At 41.4% G+C, this 22,577-nt stretch overlaps 2 protein-coding genes across 3 annotated transcripts; one reads left to right on the forward strand and one right to left on the reverse strand.

Moving 5' to 3' along the window:
- Window positions 1-865: 865 nt before the first annotated feature.
- On the reverse strand, window positions 866-17,317 carry ccnq (cyclin Q). The gene is made up of 6 exons (XM_034140993.1): window positions 17,179-17,317; window positions 16,928-17,103; window positions 14,771-14,954; window positions 9,253-9,385; window positions 5,068-5,286; window positions 866-1,891 (listed from the first exon to the last, which is right to left on the reverse strand). The coding sequence occupies exons 2-6, from the start codon at window positions 17,070-17,072 to the stop codon at window positions 1,802-1,804; spliced, it is 771 nt and encodes a 256-aa protein (XP_033996884.1). The 5' UTR covers window positions 17,073-17,103; window positions 17,179-17,317; the 3' UTR covers window positions 866-1,801.
- Window positions 17,318-17,636: 319 nt separating this feature from the next.
- cfap126 (cilia and flagella associated protein 126) lies at window positions 17,637-18,781 on the forward strand. Of its 2 annotated transcripts, none has more exons than XM_034140981.1 (5): window positions 17,637-17,746; window positions 17,843-17,908; window positions 18,013-18,087; window positions 18,218-18,433; window positions 18,542-18,781. In XM_034140981.1, the coding sequence occupies exons 1-5, from the start codon at window positions 17,675-17,677 to the stop codon at window positions 18,668-18,670; spliced, it is 558 nt and encodes a 185-aa protein (XP_033996872.1). In that variant the 5' UTR covers window positions 17,637-17,674; the 3' UTR covers window positions 18,671-18,781. The 2 variants fall into 2 exon arrangements, with proteins under 2 accessions (XP_033996872.1, XP_033996873.1); XM_034140982.1 differs by having other exon boundaries at window positions 18,613-18,781.
- Window positions 18,782-22,577: the final 3,796 nt, after the last annotated feature.

Here is a 22,577-nt window from a genome sequence, read left to right on the forward strand (position 1 = left end):
TAGGTCATCCTACTATCACCTTGAGAATATCTTTAAGGACCTTTTCTCAGCAGGATCTGGACAAACTTGTCGGTGCATTTATCTTCAGTAGACTCGACGACTGTAACGGTGTCTTTACAGGTCTCACTCAAAAAAGAAATCGATCGTCGAGCTGCAGCTGATTCTGTGGATTACATCACTCCAGTTCTCAGGTCTTCACACTGGCGTCCTGTCTGTCAAAGACTTCTAAATACTGCTGCTGGTTTATAAAGCCCTGAGTGGTTTAGGGCATTTCTGGTCTCCTGCTACATCATGAAGCATCAGGTCTGCTTCCTGTCCCAGAGTCAGAGCTCAACATGGAGCAGCAGCGTTCAGTTATTCATATCTTACTTCACTGTACATTTTATTATTGTATTTGATACCTTACTTCATTCTATATTAGCTTGTTTGTGTTCTCTTAGCTTTTTGCCCTGTCTTAATGTTCTTTGAACGCTTTTTGTAAAGCTTTCATTTGCCTTGTATTGAAATGTGATATATAAATAACCCTGCCTCTTGTCTTGTTGAAGCCAGCCGGCAGCATTTTATATATTTGTATTTAAACATGATTCAGCCTTCAAGTATCTGGAGCTCCTTTGAATGAAGCTGCTAATGTGATTGTTGTTCTGCATATCTTTGAATGTGTCCTGTCTGAGTGTGATATGATGTGTTTTACTGAAGGCTTCCCTTTTTCATTGTAGATTTAAAACATGCACATTTCTGCCTTTGCATGCAAAAAGTAGACAACTAAATGTTCTCCATTCTTTAGCCCTGGGAGGTCCCGCTGCTGTGTTCACAGATGGGCTCATCGTAGATTCTTCTGAACTAGATGAGATTATATTATGACAACTTTATTTGTGGTTTTTTGCTTTTATTCCAAAAACAGAAAAGAACAAAGAAAAACCTACTAAAGTACAATACTTGTTAGTATTCAAATCATTTTATTGTTGGTCTTTCCATGTCAATTATTGACAAGAATAACATATAGTTCATCAGCAGATATATCCTTGAAACAGGATGGAGGAGGAGTTCATTTGAACAATACAGAGTCCAAATTCAAACTGACATTTAAATAGCACAAACATTAGTCTGAAAAATACAGCAGGACGCGCCCTCACATCTTTTTCATCCAATAGGTCCTCCACCAAAATGACAAGCAATCTATGAGTTCATCCATGAGAACATCTCTGCAAATGGCAGTGCTGAAGAAACACAGAATATGCTAGAATATCCCATAATAAAAAATACGATGTACAGTATCAACACTAAGCGAGGCCGATTGCGTTGATATGTGAAATTTACATTTGATATAATAATATGCAATGTCAAGACCATTTAAATGATAGTTTTAAATCCCGTTTGATACAGTAAGGAACATTGAATTGTCCTTGTTATTATGTAGATCTATGCAGTCTGCATCCTAATTAAGACTCAACTTTAATACATGCTTTAATCTTTATGCACAAACATGTAGGACAATGCCACTCAATATGCAACGCATTTTTACCATATGGTGGAATTATTGATTATTATTTACAACAACTGTGTGATGACATTAGATTTCAGCATTGGAGACCACAAAGCAAGAAATGTCTCCCCCCGGTGGGAGGACACGGTAGTGCAGCTGGGATTTCTCTCATCTGTGAATAACTGGAGCAAAAACAAAGTGATCCTTTCTCTCACGCAAGTACACACCTGAACCCCGACACTGACATGCAGAATGGAGCATGCACATGATCTCCATGGCCCCCAGACACACTGACAAATCAGCTGTCATGTGCGCCCTTCAGATACACTTGGCCTCCATGTCGTAGAGTTGCAGAAGGTCAGAGATCACAGCATCGATGTCTGCTTTGGTCACGTCCACACACAGCACCTGAATACACACACAAACACACACTTCAGCTCCACACCTGGCCTCATTAAACATCAAAGCTCCACACAGCGTTTAGAGCGACCTACATTTCACCGCCTTGAGGACGTAAGTGGGAAACCGTAACAAATCTTAACATTTTCTATTTGCATTTGGATATAATGTCTCATAAAATCAAAGCTCTTACACGGAGACTTCATTTGTAAAAACTGTTTGACAATGGAAAACTAAAATTGCCACCACCCTCCACTTAATACTAAAGAGGCCCCTGTGCTTTGAAGACAGCTGCAGCTGCGTGCTCAGGTGCTAATGTCCCTTTGGTAGAAGAGCACAGTGGTACAAAGCTGGAGGACATCCTTGCTCGTCTCCAGCTGCTGTCAATCATTCGGCACGGTAAATGTTATATAAGGTCCCGACAGGATGGCACTACTATTTATTTAAAGGTCACCTATCATGCTATTTGTAGGCAATAGCATAGGTCTCAGATATATACAAATATATAAAAAACATGTCTATGAAGTGTTTTGCTCAAAATACCAAACAGATCACCCATTCTAGCCATGCCTCATATCCCTCTATTTCACTTCCTGTTTCAAAAGTGCTGATTTGGGGTATAAAGCTTTACAAAAAAAAAAGGAGGGGGCTGAGCTCATGCGGGAGATTCTACCAGCAGATTCTGCCGTGATGAAACGCCATATCATGGATTATCAAGGATTCTTTCTGAAACAGTATGGAGCTCAAAGGCTTTCTCTCTTGCCGGTTATACCACAAGGTGAGTTCCTTTTTATTTCCTGCTTCTTCACACACATGCTCTCAAGTACAGGTTAGCTCTGAGTGTTAGCGATGCTAATGTAAACACCGACCATATTACGTCCAAAACAGTCGGGCATTGTTTCTGATTGTTTCTTTACACATATTTATGTATAAAAGACATCAAAAAGTGCATTTTGCATGATAGGTCTCCTTTAAAGGCCGTGTCTTAATCTTTTGAAATGATTTTTGGGGACTATTTTTGCCTTTATTCGATAGTTCAGCGGAAGTTGAAATCTCAATGGCTCCCTCAACAAAAAGCAATGGGAATTTTCCATTGGATATTGGACTATGGCAGAAAATAAGATACTTAAGATCCACATATAGAGTATAAATTCCACTTTTATAATTGTGAAGAGTAAATACAATCAAAAATAAATAAAAAGCCAATGTTAGGCTATACAGGAACTGCATCACGGTCGCATGACTTCAGGTAAAAAGTGCTAAGCTAAAGATGGCTAATGTTTGGTGTGATAACGCTGATTGTCATTATATTTTCTCTTTTAGCTTCTTGTCAGCAACCGCTGTTCTTAAAACATGTAAACGCTTGAGAGGTTCACCAGGGGGGTATAAACTGACATATTTATGTCCTAGAGTAAATCCCTTCAGCTTGTATAGACCATATTTCAGGCATCTCACCAAAAACTCATAAAAAACATTGACTGGACCAGATCGAGGGAGCCTGGAAGTGCTAAAATGCTGACTCATTCCTGGGTTTACAACGTGTCTCTGCACCAAGCTATTGGGAATAAATAGATCCCTGAACTCTTCCTTCCTCATCATTTGTTCGGTAACACGTCTATTTTATGAAGTAAACATTTGAGGTACTTATACCTTACCAGAGTGTTTTCATTTGATATTACTTTATACTTCTACATTTTGGAAGCACATTTTGTTTTATTTACTAGTTACTCTATACATTCTGATTTTGACAGATAACAATAACTAGGAAAAACTTTTAAAATATGATTATTTTGTATACATTAAACCACTCTACAGTGCAGTACATTATAAAGAGTACTTTTACTCCCAATACTTTAAGTACATTTTCCTATTTGTACTTAGAATATTTTACTTAATTCTCAATAGCCGCTTTCACACCAAGTACTTTGCCGTACTTAGTGCCGGCACTTCGTGCCCCGGCACTTATTACCCCAGGGCACTAAGTACCAATCGCGTTCACACCGGAGTACTTTTCCCTGAGGGAAGATTACTCAAATGAGCCTGAAGCCTTCCGAGTAAATCGCCCGAACGCCGACACCTCCTCATCTCCCATGTTTTTTTTTGTGTTGCCATAAGTTAGTTTCTCTGCGTTTCTGCGATGGGCTAATGCTAATGCTAATAATGCTAATGCGAGGATAATAAAATGGCAGCTTCACAAAACTTTTTTTGAGTTTTACGGGGCGTGGTTTGCAATTCGCCCAGCCAATAGAAATTGGTACTTTTTTGGTACCACCTCTTTAGCAGGCACTGAAAATGGGGGTAAAAGTTCCAGGCACTAAGTACTCTTTTTGGTGTGAACGCGACATCATGGGTACTAACGGAACTAAACGGGAAAAGTACGGGGTAAAAGTACTCCGGTGTGAACACGCCTAATGGAGTAGTTTCACTTGAATGTTAGTATTCCTACAGTGTGGTTTTAGTACTTTAACTCAAGTAAAGAATGTGAATTCATTTCCACCACTGCATCAGAGGGCCTTTACTCTCCAACTGACGCTTTAACTTGTGACACTGTTGCCACTGTTAGCTAGCCTACTGTTTCTGCTTACACTGCGTTAACTTTGCTAAAAATGACAACAGCTTTTGTTGTTTAAAGTTCATGTGTTGTTTTCATGCTCTGGCAGGCCGCAAACCACTTCACGGCGTATACTGCCACCCGAAGACCCCGGCCGGAAGTCCCCGGAGTTGGGGACTCCGGGGAAGCCTTCCGAGTAAATCGCCAGAACGCCGACACCTCCTCATCTCCACCGCTCCCATGTTTTATTTTGTGTTGCCATAAGTTAGTCTCTCTGCGTTTGTGCACTGGGCGAATGCTAATGCTAATAATGCTAATGCGAGGATAATAAAATGGCGGCTCTACAAAACATTTCAGAGTTTTACGGGGCATGGTTTGCAATTCGCCCAGCCAATCAGAACTGGGGCACTTTTTTCCCCCAGGAAAGTACCATCTCTCAGCAGGCACTAAAAATGGGGGTAAAAGTTCCCGGCACTAAGTACTCTTTTTGGTGTGAACGCGACATAAGGGGTACTAACGGAACTAAACGCGAAAAGTACTCCGGTGTGAACGCGGCTAATGTGTGACATTTTTCATTTTGTAACACTTCTCTCTGTTCAGTGTGCAATTATCAGCACTTTTCATAAACACCCACCTGCCACCACTCTCTCTCCCCGACCGGCAGCTCCACTCCGTAGCTGTCCAGAGCCAGGTGCAACGTTGCTATGGCAATGTGTTGTGGTGTGTGGCGGATGCACATGGCTCCATGGTAACAGTCTCTCAGCAATGCCCAGGAAGTCTCGGCAACGGGGGTTCGAGACCACGCGTGGCGGTTCACCAGCGACTTCACAGACATCAGGTAGTGGAGCAAATACTGCAGAGAAAATATACAGCAGCATCACAGTGCTTTAGTTTAGGCAACAAATAAATAATGTGTGCAAGGGTGATCAGCCAATCAGGTATACTTAAATGGACTCTTCTGCACTAAACACTTTATACCTGATTTAAACTTGCTGTACCACTAAAGCAAGGCCAAGAAATAAAATACAGAAATGAGAAAAGCTTAAAGATTTACATCAGCAAAGGCAAGTAATACACATATTTGAATTCACTTATTCAGCCCAGATCACACTGCACTCACAAACAGTGGTGTAAAGTTACTAAGTACACATTTGTACTTCTATCCCACTACAATTCAGAGTTAAATGGTGTACTTTTACTCCACTAAATGTATTTAATCCCTTTTGTTACTTTACAGATGTGAAATATAACCAAGTGTTAAATCAGACTTTAGTTCCACCTGGAGTAAATTCACAAGCTACCCTGCAGTATACAAAGTCATTCAAACTAGCTGCACCTTTACCAGCTTTGAGAACACTTTAATGATCAATCATTATAAAACAGATCATATATATTATTCTGAAATGAACCAATCTGCATAATGACTACTTTTGGTACTAACTGCCCATTTTCGTATTTTGTACATATTTCTTTTACTTTTGCCGTTTTACTTTTAACATGGTTCGCAACATGCTAGCCGACCGCACCTACTCTGCCATACAATATAGCAGAGAGGAACTTTTCCAATTGCGAAACTTCGTGGACAATATTAACCCTCCGACAGACAATGGAGATTCACCATGGCTACCTGTTGCTGTTCTACCTGAGAGACGCAAGAAGAAGACAAAGCGGGGATGCCGGGCCGGGTTGCTGGTCAAACTGAGAAAACGTGAGAATCGGCCCCCTCTTCCGAGTATTCTTCTGGCTAATGTTCAATCCATTGAAAATAAGCTAGATGAACTCAGAAGCCGGATTGCTTTTCAACGGGACATTAAGAACTGTAACGTGTTAATTCTCACTGAGACTTGGCTCAACCCCCGCTATCCCGGACTCCGCTATTGTCCCTGACGGATTCTCTATTTTTCGTCAGGACCGGACTGCAAACTCGGGGAAAAGTAAGGGAGGCGGTGTGTGTGTAATGACTAACAACAACTGGTGCTCAGATGTGAAGATTATTTCATCGGACTGTTCCGCACAGCTAGAGCACCTCATGATCTCATGTCGGGCCTTCCATCTGCCGAGGGAATTCACATCTGTTGTGATAACAGCAGTGTATATCCCGCCGCAGCCACTCGCCGACAACAACACGGCACTCGATCAGCTGTTTGGGTTTATTGATAAAACCGAGACTTCACGGCCAGATGCGGCGTTCGTTGTGGCCGGAGATTTCAACACCGCCAACATGCAGAAGGTTTTGCCAAAATATTACCAACACATCAACTTCCCGACGCGCGGGGGAAACATACTGGACCATGTTTATTCCCCTTTCCGGAATGGATATAAGGCTCTCCCTCGCCCTCCCTTCGGCAAATCAGACCATATCTCACTACTGTTGTTGCCTGCTTACAAGCAGAAACTTAAAAGGGACAGACCGATAACAAGGACAGTACAACGATGGAGCGAGGAGTCAGATTCAGCACTGCAGGATTGCTTTGCATCTACGGATTGGAGTGTGTTTGAGGACAATAACATCAACACACACACGGACACTGTCATCTGCTACATTGGGAAATGCATCGATGACGTGGTACCGAAGGTTTCTGTACGGACATTCCCAAATCAAAAGCCCTGGGTAAACGGTGAGGTGCGCGGCAAACTGAAAGCGCGCACTCTCGCGCACACAGCGGGAGATTTGGAGGAGTACAGGAAGTCTAGGTATGATCTCCGGAGAGCAATAAAAAATGCAAAGAGACAGTACAAAGAGAAGGTGGAATCTGACTTCAAAGGCTGTAACACTAGGAATATGTGGGCGGGACTAAGGACAATGACTGACTACAAAGGAGCAGCGGGGGGTGCTGCGGGAGTGTCTGCGTGCGCATCTCTCCCAGATGAGCTAAACAGTTTTTTTGCACGCTTTGAGAGCAGCCAGGCTGTGGAGGTACAGAGGGACCAGGAGCTACACTGCCCTTTTGTTTTAAATAGGGCAGATGTGTGTAAATCCTTTAAAAGGGTTAACCCACACAAGGCTCCTGGACCTGATGGCATCCCTGGCCGTGTTCTCAGGGTGTGTGCAGTTCAGCTGGCAGAGGTGTTCACAGACATCTTCAACAGGTCCCTGCTGCAGTCTGTAGTCCCCACATGTCTTAAACACTCCACCATCATTCCTGTCCCCAAAAAGACAATCATCACCTGCCCCAACGACTACCGCCCAGTAGCACTCACCTCCATCATAATGAAGTGCTTTGAGCGGTTAGTCAAATTATTCATCACCTCCTCCCTCCCTGAATCTCTGGACCCCCTGCAGTTTGCCTACAGAGCAAACAGGTCCACAGACGACGCCATAGCCCTCACCCTCCACACTGCCCTCTCACACCTGGACCCGAAGAAGAGGAACACATATGTGAGAATGCTGTTCATTGACTACAGTTCAGCATTCAACACCATTGTGCCCTCGAAGCTGGCCATCAAGCTCAGAGACCTCGGACTCAACAGCGCCCTCTGCGACTGGATCCTGAACTTCCTGACGGGCAGACCCCAGGCAGTGCGGGTGGGAAATATCACATCCTCCACCCTGATTCTCAACACCGGTGCCCCTCAAGGCTGCGTGCTCAGCCCTCTCCTCTACTCCCTGTTCACCCACGACTGCGTGGCCACACACAGCTCCAACACCATCGTGAAGTTTGCTGATGACACGACCGTCATCGGCCAGATCACAGACGATGACGAGACGGCATACAGAGAGGAGGTCGAAAACCTGACATCTTGGTGCCAGGAGAACAACCTCCATCTCAACATCAGCAAAACAAAGGAGCTGATTGTGGACTACAGGAAGCAGCAGGGAGAGGGACACGCCCCCATCGCCATCAATGGGACTACGGTGGAGAGAGTCAAAAGCTTCAGGTTCCTTGGGGTCCACATCACTGAGGACCTGACATGGTCTCTTCACACCACCACCATCACTAAGAAAGCTCGACAGCGGCTCTTCTTCCTCCGCAGGTTGAGGAGGTTCAAAATGGATTCCAGGATACTCTGCAACTTCTACAGGTGCACGATAGAGAGTATCCTCACTGGCAGCATGACGGCCTGGTACGGCAGCTGCACCGACCTCGATCGTAAGGCTTTACAGAGGGTGGTGAAAACTGCACAGCACATCACCAGGACGGAGCTGCCATCCATGGAGGACCTTTACTCCCAGCGGCTCAGGAAGAAATCACTACGGATTATCAAAGACCCCCATCACCCCAGCCACAAACTGTTCTTTCTGTTGCCGTCTGGCAGACGTTACCGCAGCATCCTGGCAAGGACAAGAAGATTCGGAGACAGTTTCTTCCCGCGGGCAGTGAGACTGTTAAAAAATTGAACTGTTGAAACAACTTCAAACATTCAACTGCTACTCAGTAGTATGTATCTAATACCTAATATATATATATCATTCCAATAACTTGTATATAGACTCATACTGCACTATTCCACATCATAACTTTATTTCATTTTTATAACTATTATTATTTTTGTATTGCTCTTGCTCTTATTGTTATTATGTTATGTTATTATGTTGCATTGTTGGAGAAGCCTGTGACATAAGATTTTCAACTGCATAATTACTCTGTAGCTATGTCAGATTGACAATAAAGAACCTTGAACCTTGAACCTTGAACTATATTTTGATGATAATACTTTTGTAATTTTACTTGAGTAACATTTTAAATGCAGGACTGAGTACTTTTCCCACCTCTGATCACAAACACAATTGAAACACATGACAACATCTGGCTGCAACAGCAAGGGTCCACACTGAAAACAGGAATCAGGCGTGTGCACTAACACACTCATCCCCTACCTTGTGAGGGTGTTCAAAGGAGACGTGGAAGTTGAGCTGTCGGAGGATGAGCAGCTCGCACTGCACCACACTGTCCCTCAAATCCCAGAACTCCTTGTCACATTCTAGAGTAACACTGCCACTGTTGAAATACCTGGGGAGGAAGACAGGGAGGGGGGAGCATTCAATAGGACGACATCCAACAGTGAAACATCTGCTAAGTTACTTGTCCTGTGTGAGGCATGAAATAGCCTGTATGCAAAATTGGTCTGGTGTTACTAAGAGGTGTAGTTGGGCTACAATTTGATTTGTTTTCATTATTGGTTCTTTTGGCAATTATTAAAGAATCAATTAATCACATGAATCATCCAATCAATATAAGGAATAATCCTTTATGCAAAATTGTTGCAGATTTAAATGCTGCTGATGGCTTTGACTACTATCTGCTTAAACTGTGGTGTAAAGCGAGGTCATGTTCCTGGTAACACCCAGTGGTGTAGTGGGGATTTTGTTACTGGGTGGCGGGGGGGAGAGATACTATGGACGCACTCCTGAACTGTCAACGGGGGGGGGGGGGGGGTACACTGTGGACCTCTGTCGCCTATCAGCGCAACTTACATGATGCCGTTTAAAAAATATAATAATAAAGGGCGGTGCCGGCCGTCAACGAACCGAGCCGGGCTTTCTGCGCGACTGTCACTCAAATGCGGCACATAGTCTCAATTTGTGGGACACGGGACAAATGATAAAAATGCTGTGTGTGCAGTCCCGCACAAAGCGGGACACCTGGTCACCCTACACACACACACACGGTGCTGCCTCTCACACACACGCTTCAAATCAAGTTGCATAAATACTTGAGCTACGTTTTTATTATAATTACTGTGAAATGTATTATGTTTTCGTCATTATTTAGTGGGAATGCTGACACAGCATTCCAACTATCTGTTATGCTACGCACGAAATTCTATATTATTCCGCCGGGTTATTTTGCGCCTCTTCTTCTCCCACATTGAACATCGCAGAAACTCCGTTCAAATCAAAACGTTCAGCTCGGTCGGGAATCGATGGCTATTACTTTTATCATTCATAACTTTCATAATTCCAGAGATACATCCCATAATTCATCACATTTTTAACATGGAAGTCAATGGAGAAACTCTTCAGACTTGAACAATCTTCATGCAACTTCAACTGCTAACTGTTCATTCATACTTTCACTCAGAAACCTCATTCCAACTTTAAAATGTTACACATCTTTCTGACATTATTCGTGTAACACAACTTTTAAATCTGATTCTTACTTTTAGAGATATTAAACATTGTTTAGACCTTGGTAAAGAGGCCTTCTTCAGATTTTAACATTAACTAGAGTGCGTGATGTCACAGCTAGAGTGGAGGACAGATTTAATTTTGCCTTCATATTTTCTTTGAAACCTGCCATAATTCCCAAACCCTACATTCCTGAGACATAATTTTTCATGACAAACGTAGGAAAACATCTCGTAGCTTGAAAGATAAAAACAAATTAAGCAAAATAATTAAACAAAATGCCTCTTGAGGGCATGAAGTGACACAAACTTTCAACATGTCTCCATTAAACCCCAATGTAAGTTCAGCCTCACCTTTCCCCACCACAGCAGCCGCACACCTTTAGTTAATCTGCCAAAAAGGCCACATTATTAACCCGAAAGTACACAAAAAGTACACTACAGATGCTCAAGTTCCTTGACATGCTTCACGCTTTGATATTTGTTACGGTTCTTCAACAAAACGTTCACATGTAAGAGGTTTATCTCTCATTCAGAAAAATGAAAATGCTCTCCTCTCACTGATCACCATGGAAACCTTTGATCTCTGGACACGTCGTTAGCTCAAATATAAACACCTGTTTCATGGAACACGATGATGTCATAACTCCAATTGCCATAATTAGAGCAGCAGACTAATGACGTGGTCACTGGAGTTTAACAGACCGTCTCAGCCTATTCTTTTCCGTCTGATGGAGACTTCATACTGACTTCATTTATCTTTATCTCGATATGGACATAAACGCGAGTGAAGTCTAATCTGACAGGACGGAGACACGCAGCTCCTGCCGCTGTGATGCAGCGGGAGCAAAACACACACTTCAAGTCAGATCATCACCCTTAGCTATTTTAATTACCTCTCAAACTACCTAAACTAGTTTTAAATATGTTCATTTTTACTGTCGGGTCACTCATTACAGGATCAGCTGCTGCATGAGACAGACACTGACGCTGTCAGAAGAGAGGAAAAAGAGATGTATTTGATGATTATATATCATTATATCGTCGTTATTCATTTGTTTTAAAGCTCAATAAATAACAATGAAGACCTTTGACCGGCACTTTTATAATTTTGTCCGGAAGATTTAAACTTTAACACACGCTGACCGGCGAAAAACTTTGCCCGGTTCTGTCGGCCCCCACCGCGGAGAATACACAGAAGTGCAGCCATGACAACCATTCTTCTTCGCTGCTTTTGTGGAGGAAGTTGCTGCTTTTGTGGAGGAAGTTACAGCGCCACGTACAGGTTCGGCATATGTACTGCAGCTTTTCCAGCGTTTGGATGTAAACGGAGCCGTCTCGTGGAGCTTGACACAATCCGGTGTATATTGCGTGGGGACGGAAGGTTTTTTGCGGTTGCATTTGCGTTACTCCGATGCGTTTTGCCGTATTTGTCCTCGTGGAGCCGGGGCCTTAGACTTTTATTTTCTTGTTCTTATTTCACATTCAAGTCCCCTCTATTCATGAACCCTTTAAAGTACTCAGCCACACCACTTATATACCAGGTGCGACTGTTGCTATGCGAGTTAATCTTTCAAATACAAGGTTACTTGTTTGATTCAAGCTCTTGTAGTCAATATGTCAAGGTATTGATCCCTAACATTTTATCAGCTAACTAATGACACACACTCAGAGGACCTTTATAAACGTTTTAAGTATTGCACATCTTTAAACATGACTCTTATAAATCACTTTTAAAACCAGCGATGCACTACAGTGTCAGCTTTTCTAAAATAGAAACTTCAATGTTCACATCTTTCTAAATGATTCTACTTTTCAATGACCTACAAATAATCCTATCTCCAATCTTCCAACTGTTCATATTTTTTGGTCAATTAACAAACCTGTTACAAATGTGTTGTTCAACAAATTTGAGCCTTTGCCACATTTATTTGATCACCATGGAAACCTTTGATCTCTGGACACGTCGTTAGCTCAAATGTAAACACCTGTGTCATGGAACACGATGATGTCATAACTCCAACTGACATGCTCAGAGCAGTAGACTTCAGATAATGGTTAATGGTCCTGCCCTCAACAGCTCTACGTCAATTATGGGGTGTCATCATATGCCGTTTCCATGGAAACGCATCCCTCGCCATAAAACACAATGTCGCTGTAACTCCAATGGACACGGTCCGATGGTCCCCCAAACTTCGCTTGTATATCACCGGTCCATGCCTCAACAGCTTTACGCCAAATCTGAGATCTCACCATAGGCTGTTGCCATGGAAATGCATCCCTCGCCATAAAAGACGATGTCGCTATAACTCCTATGAAAATGTTCAAAAAGTGCTCAAACTTCACATGTGTGCTAACAGTCCAGCCGTGAAGACATCTACGGGACAGTTTTGAGATTTCTTCAAATGCCGTTGCCATGGCAACACAATGCTCGCCATAAAACACGGTTTACTCATAACTTCAGTGAAAATGCTCCAAATGGCCCAAAACTTCACAGGTTTGGTAACGATGCAGCCATCAACGCATCTAAGCGTATTATGGGATGTCATCAAATGCCGTTGGCATGGCGACAGATCATTTACCATCAAGTTAGTTCAAAAGTTTGCAGTTCAAATATTCTGCTGCTTTTCCAAGCCTTTTTACTTTCTTTTCTTCACTCATCACACATTCAAGCCCCCAGTGTTCATGTATCATTTCAATCTAAATTCTTCACTTTCTTCTTATACATTACATTTCAGCATAGCAGTTTAGCGTCAGCTTTTCAGCATAAAGCATTCCCACTAGCAATTTCTTCAGGAATTTCATTCTCTATTTACAACTAATACACACTTGCAACTGATAACACCGGCTGTAGGAGCCATTTCATGGGTGTTGTTGGTGTCTGAGTTTACTTTATTTATATTTATAGTGCAATACTATTTTGAACGCTTGGCGGCGGGGTTTAGCTGCACCGGGTGTATAAAAGGGGTCACAGGTGACAGGAAATGACAAGGACACAGGAGGAAGAGCACACTGATTCGACCAGCCCGGCAGATGCTCATACCACAACCCTTTGACACAGTATAATTAAACCTTGGTATGTAAAGCAAAATAAACATCATTCTAAACTGCAGCAAAAGACCGGAAATCATCTGCTTGTTTCTGCGTCTGGATCACACTAAACCCTCCTGTGAAGTAATGGCAAAGGATATAGAACATTGGAACAGTTCAAATTGCCATTACACTGGCAATGATTTTATATTTATTAGACTATAAAAAAAAAAAAAATCATGCTTCAAAAAAGTGGGGGCTCCAAATAAGTGGGGGGACGGCGATCCCCCGCGTCCAACGACCACTACACCACTGTTAACACCCAAAGAAACCTGCTGATGAAGAGCGAGCTCCAGAAGAAGTTAAAAGCTGACACAGACGGAACATTTCTTAATGAATAGAACGGTGATCAACACAGTGTACATTTGCTGAAAGAAATAATACTCCTGGTCCTCTGATCTACCGTTGTATCTTAACCATGCAAATTCTTAACCATGCAAATTCACATTACCATAACCATGCAAATTCACATTACTGACACCATAAACATATCAACTGAGATAATCGACCATGTTAGAGCCAGCCATATACTTGACTTCCACCCTTTCTGAGATTCTACAGTCCAAACCATTACTACAATAAAAAAATTATTCTGCAGACTGATCAGTTTTGAAAATAAAAGTTAGATTTAAGACAAAAACCTTTAATTTTGAGGTAACAATCCATATCCTAAAGCTTACTAACTGTGTTTCCATGTGAAACTTAAATAAAGTTGTTTACTTTATAATAGCAATTCATTTGATAATATCAAGAATTAAGCACTCAGCAGTACAATTTAACCCTTAAATGGCTTCTGTATCCTGGGGTATACATTTATTTGACAGGCTGTGTCCATGTGTAAAATGAGTTTAATAGTCTAATTACGGTGTACTAAGGGTGTAATATTGGTGTTATAATGGTGTAATATGGGTAAAAAAAAAAGTAACATTGTTATAATAAGGGTGTAATATGTGTGTAATCAGTGTAATAACAGAGTAATGTGGGTGTAATACGGGTGTAAGAATTGTGTAATAGGTGCATGTATTTATGTGTATTATGGGTGGAATAGAAGTGTAATATGGATGTAATGTAGAAAATACCAAACGATTATTTCCCAAAATATTGAATGCCCATTTGAGGGTTATGTGGGGCGACAGAGTTCACTACAAGTAGTATCAACTCCTGACAAAGCATATTACCTATGGCTGACGTTGATGATGTCACGGGTCCTGGTGTGTTGCTCCTCCACTTTGCCAGCCAGGTACACACAGCTCATGGCCACCAGGTAGGGTTCATACGCCTGTAGTCTGGCGCGTTGAAAGAACCGGTGGTACAACACGCAGGCTGTGGCCACGGGCACCGAGCGCATCCCCAGCTTCACTCCTGAGCAGGGAACCAGCAAACTGTTTGGGGTTCACTCATTCCAAAACCAAATGTGATGTTTTATCATCTTTGATATATTACATATTCCTGTTTCCCATCTACTGACGGCCTTTACATCTACTTAGTCAGTTTGATTGCCACTTACCTTTACTCAACATTACATATTGGAATCACCATTTACTTGTGGAAACAATGGGCAGCACGATAGTATCAGTATGGCTTAAAAGTTCATTTCTAACTTGCTTCATATTGTGATTAACAAAAATCAAGGATACATTCGATATGAATCAGGGCTGCCAACACTCATGCATTGAGCGTGAGAGTCACGCAATTAACACATATCTCACGCACTCACGCCACACATGCCTTTCCTCACGCTAAGTTTTCGAAAATTACCAAAATAAATGTATATAAATATAAAAATAAAGTGAAGGAACAGCAAACCGAGCGGTCTACGAAATGAAACGGTCTGGTTTACGGAGGACTTCCTGTTTGCGTCACCTGACACTCGCGGTCCGTAGCACTGTCGCCTAGCAACCTGGACAGCGACACCCTGTTGTTCATGTTTTACAGGTGAGGGCCGGTTTGATAGACTCTCCACCAGGGTTGGAGTTATGTGGGAGCCAATGGGAGCTGAGCTACCATGAAAGTTATTTACGTTAACGAGGTAAATCGGCTAAAAGAAAAACATGTTTTCCAAAAGAAATACGCATCGTATTCTCTCTTGAATGACAATATGCCTGCACTCAGGGATGTAGTGCTGCCGCCGGAGAGCGCCGGAGAGCACCGGAACGCGGCTCCGAGCGAGAAAGAGAGAGCGCACGGTACCTGGCATTGTTGTTGTTATCTCAGTGGGTCTCAAACGGTTTGGTCCACATTTATGTAAACAATTATATGATCATTATAGTTATAAAAAAATAAGAGAATAAATGAAAAACAGGTATGAAATACTATATGACTGTAAAACAAGAATACAGTTTAAAAGGAGAGTGATTTGTAAAATATCCATAAAGAAAAAGTAAATCTGTTTACAGTTCTGTTTCATATGGGTGTTGAGAGATGTATCCATAGATCTCTTCATGTTGCTCTCAAAGTGCACCAGATTGATGCATTTAACTTCAATATTTAAAAATAAATCTTCCCGGGGGAGCATGCCCCCGGACCCCCCTACAGGATGTTAGGTCCACCCCCCACTTAGAAAAAATAGCACTTTACCCCTGCTTACACCTTTATGTGAGCTGATTATCGAGCCTTCATTGTAAGAGTCGTGGGTACACTGTGTATGTGCGTATTCCACTGTAGCGCCCGGTACATTAATGGGAAACCCTAAATGTTTGAGCACCCTCTATGAAACGTCAAGCTACCCCACAGCACCCCAAAAACAAAAATATCTGGCGCCGCCACTGGTTTATGGAAGCGACCTCTAATTTATTAGAGTTAATCCCTGTCAAATTATGTTTGTCAATTTTGTATGTAAATAGTTTGTACATGTTCAATACATTTGTAACACTGGACACATGAACATTTCTTTTTTTTGTTCACCCCCCCCAAAAAAAGTCTCACTCCAAGCTGAACTCAAAGGTTGGCAGCCCTGTATGAATTCTGTGTTCTCTCTATTGTACAACAGAGGAACATTTGACAATGGCTGATTAGTACATTTCTATTCTCAAACCTGTATCCATGAGAGAGGCTTACAGACACCTGAACAAGATATACATGAACATAATTCATGATATATGTTTTACCTAATTAATGCAGGTTATATGATAGTAAGTCAGATTTCTACATAAGTCGAATGTACAAAAAATTCACTAAATATTTCATAATTCGGGTTTAGTAATTAGGTACTTTTATTTTTATCGTGCATATTTTCTCCCCATTTTTTCCTAACAGAAATGTACTTACATAGTAGGCTACTCTATTTATGAATGACCATACATTATTAACACACACACACACACCCTGTGGCTTACCTGTCTCCATAATGAAGCGACAGACGCGAAAGTGTTTCTTCATGTCCCTGTCGGTCTCTGCCTCCCCGCCGGACTGTCTCCGGCCCGCAGCCGGCCACACCGGCCTGTCTCTCAGGACAGCTAAACTAGGAGACGGTCCCTCCATGGCTCATGTGGCCTACCACCACCACGACTGTCTACGTTGGACAAGACGGAAGCTAGTTATTTTGCGACAAAACCGTCTGAATTAAGCTGAAGGAAAGCTCACTCACTGGCTGGATGTAACAGGGGGTGGTCTGTGTTCCTTATTTTTTTTTAAAACACGTTTTCAGGACGTTTTATCTAGCTGCTGGCTAATGTTTGGCTAGCTAGGCTACATCCAGCAAGTACGCCACCGGAAGATAAACAGCTGGACGTCCGGTCGACGTTCCAAAATAAAAGTAGTTTCTAAAATCAGTTATTATATTTGTATGTAAAAATGTTTTAAAGCAAAAACATAGGAAATTAAGGTGCTACATATTTCAATGTACATTTATCACAATAGGACACGTAACAATAATGCAAATAAAAAACGACTCAAATTGACATATTTGACAGTCGGCCTACACAAATTGATTAACTTATTATTTCCCTAAGAGGTCATATCTGTAAACTGTTTTTCCGTGCGTATACATGATGTGTCCCCTGAGTAGATACGTATTTTCCCATTAGGCCTACTTCGGATTTCCTGCAAGTCTGGAAAGCAAAGGTCAGTTCGATTGCGTTGCTATGCAACGAGTCAACAAAACAAATGCGGAGGCTCTTACAGATGCAGACATGTTCAGTTACTCAGCTAACCAGGTAACCTAAATATTTGCATTCTGGGTGATGGTAGTTGGAAAAATTACATATTCTGCTGTAATGTTTTACTGATACAATGACACTTTCCCTCCTCAGTATGACAGTGCCTACAAGCCGCAGAGGCTGCAGAACTGGGGGGAGACAACTAAAGACTTCAAAAAGGTAAATGTCATGTCAGCAGTAGGCTATTCTTCTTTATTCTGGCAATTTTAAGAGTAGAATCGCCTGAAAAGTTGATGAATGACTTCAACTCTGTGTGTTTGTAGAGACCCTCTGCACAGGAGGGTCACACCACCTTCATTGCTAATAATAGAGGACATCTACTCCCAGGAGTGGTAAAGGTGAGATCATATCAAAGTTGTGTGTCTTTTACTTAAAACATGCTATTGATATTAAGAACACATGTAGCCTTTGAATTCACTCCATTGTGTGTGTGTGTGTGTGTGTGTGTGTGCGTGTGTGTTGATATAGCGTGGCAGTGCATGGCCAGACTTTAAGGGGACCTGGGATCTACCGGTCCGTATCCCGGCCCAGCGGATCAACCCCACCGGCCGCTCTGTGGAGGGTCTGAGCCGGCTGAAGTCCTGGGGCTTAGACCCAGAGGACACAGGCCCATCTCAGCCACACAGAGGCAGCAGAAACACGGACAGGCTGGAGGATGCTGGAGGGCTGGATGCTGTCGAGCAGGTGATACAACCACATAAGATATATTAAGAAAACATTTATTTTCAAACTATTTTCATTGTCTTATAAATTGCTCTCGTATAGTTTTTATTTTAACCTCTCTTTATACAGTATATTATTTCCTGCTACTCCTGGATTTCTCTCTGGGCATCAACGAAGGCTTGTCTTATCCTTCCTTTCAGAGCAATGAGGATGTCCAGCAGGACGATGGGGCCCTGTCATCGGAGTAGCCAGCCCTGAAGCACCATCATCCTCTAAGCAGACACACAAAGATGAACAGCAAGAACAGTAACCTTCATTTATTTCTAAGTGGATGGAAAAAATACATACAAAAATAAATAATTATTTGAGCATGGCTGAATTCTTTTCTCACAGGTTGAAAGGTCAGCATATTCTTATCAGGGAAATAAAATACAAAACTTCATTTTTTTGTTACAGATTTAGCTTAATATGATTACTGACTGAAGGTTCTTACTCTTTGTTTTTTGATCTTAATGTTCTGTGAGCTGAACAGAGTAACCATAAGACTTTGAGCGCCATCAAAGTCAGTGGTTTCATTTGGTAGCCTCTACATTTCTGATTGTGTAGCATGATGGTATAGTAATAAGACAATCTAAATCATTATACTGTCTGGTGGGAAAAACGAGAACACATTGATACAAAGGGTCAAATAAAATGCTGTGCTTACAATATAACAGGAATTCCGTAAATGTGTAGTTGACCATTATTTACTTGACAGATATATGCCCCTCTTTAATGTGTGTTGTTAAATGTAGTTTACAATCAAAGCAGAACAACTTCCTAATCGCTGCCAGGAAACTTTGAGTCATACAGTCAAAGTCACAGCATAAATCTCTGACTTCACACTGTCTCGTGACTCATGAGTGATGAGAAACCACAAGTGTTTCAGGGAGTTATGTGTGTCCGAGATAAATGAAAATATGCGCCTAATGTGAAATTCAGACAGTCATCAGAGAAGGAAAGAGAAAGCGATTTACTTGGGGTTCTCAATTCTGGAATCACGAGCATTACAAAAACTCCTGCAGGTAAAAGAGGAACAACAACTCGTACGTTCAGAACAAAGATCCTTTCAGTTTACCCTTATTGCAACATGTGAGCAGTCAATTGCTCAGATTACAATTGAGACAATTGTATGGAGCTAATTTCCTGCCATAACTCCACAAACAAACTAAACAGGTTTTACAAATGCCTTATGATTCACTAACAAACACAATGTGGTTTGCAAATACAAAACACCATCTACAAACTAATGAATTTAGTTTTGCAAAGAAAAAACGTATCTATCAAACAAACACATAACATTATTCTAATAAATCATGTTTCAGAGACAAATTCAGCTTAGGTTTTACAAGTACACAACTTTTTTTTACAAGTGCACAAATTTGTTTTACAACTACAACACTTTGTTTTACAACTACAAAACTTTTTTTTACAAGTACACAAATTTGTTTTACAAGTACAAAACTTTTTTTTACAAGTACAAAACTTTTTCTTCTCACGGCGGAATATTACTGCCAAAAGTCACGTGAGTGAGTCACGTGACTTTTGGCAGTAATATTCCCCCGTGGCTGGCTCATACACAGTCACACATGCTACACGGCAGCAGGGGGCGCTACTGAGTCCATTGGGAAGACGGGAGGTTGAGCAGAGCATGGAACAGCTCTTGCCAGTCTGATGACAGGTGTTATAGTGATAATATTATAAACAAGGTGAATTTAGCGATCACAACGAAAACAGCCAAGACACATATTGAGCCCAGAAAATAAATGTTATTAGGGGCTGTAAATATAATAAGCCTTTGTCTAAAATGGACAACATTGTAACTAAAGAGATTTAAACTATATATACAGCCAGGGGACGTTCGGGACGAATCCCGATGGGCCGGTACTGAAGTGGGCCGGTCGGATAAGTCACTGCTCACCCCCCCTTCCCCCCCTTCCCCCCCGTCGACAATTTCCTCGCGGTATTTACTTGCGGCACCACCGAGGTGGGCCGCTTACTTGCGGTACCGAGGTGGGCCGGCGGTACCGAAGTGGGCCGGTCGAGAGTCCCGGGCTGATTTGTTGTCCCAGTCCGCCCCTGTATACAGCGATTCTGCACTCGGTCAATCAGCTGCTTTTCATTTTTATTCCTGCTATATTCAATGAGTGATACAAATATTTTTTACCACAAGTTCTTAATAAAACTGACACTGTTGGACTTGGTACTAGTTGACTGCAACCAGAAATAAAATGAAGTACTTTACTGTGTACTTTGTGAGTAATCCTCTGTCAGAGTCCCCTCCATAGTACATAATGCATGTTTTTTGCTATCTTTGATGAATGATAAAAATAAAATGTTACCATTAGTTCTTAATGAAATTGATACGGTTTGACTTTGTATTAGTAAGCCTACTACTAACAATACATTGAAGTACTTTTACTGTGTATTTTTTGAGAAATACTCTGTCAAAGTCCCCTCCTGTGAACAAAATCAAGCCACTTCTGCTAAGTTTGATGAGGGAATTCTTTTTTGTTGCCATTAGTTCTTCGTGAGATTGATCCTGTTGGACTCAGTACTACTGATACTACTCCCACAAGTACTATGAAGTACTTATTGTGTACTTTTCCAGTAATCCTCTGTCAATGTCCCCTCCTGAGTACAAGAATGCATGTTTTTCTTTTAATAAGCATTAAAAAACATTTCTTCCTGAGACTGATATTGTTGGACAGAGTATTTTAAGAGGATGGTAGACATGATATCAGCAATACTTCCAGTCAGTACTCCGGCAGCAGCATTTTCACACCTTGGAAAGTCTTTAGAGTCTGGCCTGGAATGGATAGCTGGTCACAAATATCCTTCAGCAAAGTAACACACTCTGTCACATGGTTGCCCTCTTATGATGCTGCTGTCTTTTAATATATAATTATTCCTCTGCCGCTAGTTCGTTCCTCGCAGATTCTTCAGTCTCATCAGCCTCATCCTTCCATCAGTCCCAGTTAACGCCTCCAGCCCACTTCCAGTATCTGACTCCATATGATATTGTCCTGATGCTGTAAGGGTGATGCCCCATGATCACAAAATGACCCCCCTATGAGTGCCAAGGACCTCATATTATGTCTGTCATTAATGTTACATCACCCATTAAATCACCCAAAAAATATTTTTTTCCCTCATCAAACTTAGAAGAAGTGGCTTGATTTTGTTCTCAGGAGGGGACTTTGACAGAGTATTTCTCAAAAAAATACACAGTAAAAGTACTTCAATGTATTGTTAGTAGTAGGCTTACTAATACAAAGTCAAACCGTATCAATTTCATTAAGAACTAATGGTAACATTTTATTTTTGGGTCATTCCAGAATTGGAGGACATTTCATGTCCCCCATATAAAAAATCTAATAATCCATGCCCAAAAAGCTAAGACATGCACTTGTTGTGTTAAATATACTTGTCTTGAGACAAGATGCATATAAAGTTGTAGAAAAAGTGGTTTCAAAATATTATTTAAAATATCAAATAGCTCTCGAACACCCCCTAAAATTGCCCTTTTCTCTTGTCCCAGCTTCTTGGTGACCAACTTGCATGTCAACTATAACATTTAAAATAGGGTTTTTATTTACTTTTTTGGTATTATTCTATTGATATATGTGTCTTGTAATGGTAAAATCAATTTGTTAAATCATAAACACATTTTAAATAACAGTAATTTTGCACAGAAGGTGTGTCCCTCAACATGCGCGCAACCCTGTTACCGAAACCTTTTTAGCTTGGCAGAGGAAGTGAAAAAACTGTTTGCCGCATGACACAGTGGAAAGGACATCAGCAAGCCATGTGCTACTACCATGGGTAGACCAAAACTAAGTCCTCTCTTTTATTTGTAATATATTTCCAATCTTGTCACTCTTGAAGGAGTGTGGCACTCATACAAACGCAACCCTGTTACTCAAATTATGAAACAAAAACAAATTAATTTCAAATGTATCTTTCTTTTGTTAAATATATATAAATATAAATATAATATAAAGTGTGTCCATTCCTTGACAATAGCATTACATTGTGCAGCTAGCATTAATTCCTGAGGTAAAAGCTAAAATTAGCATTGATTTTCAACCCTGTTACTTGCAACCCTGTTACTATAATTAGAGTA

Source organism: Trematomus bernacchii, unplaced genomic scaffold (assembly GCF_902827165.1).
Source record: "Trematomus bernacchii unplaced genomic scaffold, fTreBer1.1, whole genome shotgun sequence".
Taxonomy (NCBI): Eukaryota; Metazoa; Chordata; class Actinopteri; order Perciformes; family Nototheniidae; genus Trematomus; species Trematomus bernacchii.

Excerpts from the sequence above, each read along its gene's own strand:
- ccnq (XM_034140993.1), bottom strand. The coding sequence starts at position 17,072 with ATGGAGGGACCGTCTCCTAGTTTAGCTGTCCTGAGAGACAGGCCGGTG. Across the intron at positions 5,287-9,252 it reads CCTTTGAACACCCTCACAAG|TATTTGCTCCACTACCTGAT; the intron begins GTAGGGGATGAG and ends TTTTCTCTGCAG. Across the intron at positions 1,892-5,067 it reads GGGAGAGAGAGTGGTGGCAG|GTGCTGTGTGTGGACGTGAC; the intron begins GTGGGTGTTTAT and ends GTGTGTATTCAG.
- cfap126 (XM_034140981.1), top strand. The coding sequence starts at position 17,675 with ATGCAACGAGTCAACAAAACAAATGCGGAGGCTCTTACAGATGCAGAC. Across the intron at positions 17,909-18,012 it reads CAACTAAAGACTTCAAAAAG|AGACCCTCTGCACAGGAGGG; the intron begins GTAAATGTCATG and ends GTGTGTTTGTAG. Across the intron at positions 18,434-18,541 it reads GGCTGGATGCTGTCGAGCAG|TATATTATTTCCTGCTACTC; the intron begins GTGATACAACCA and ends CTCTTTATACAG.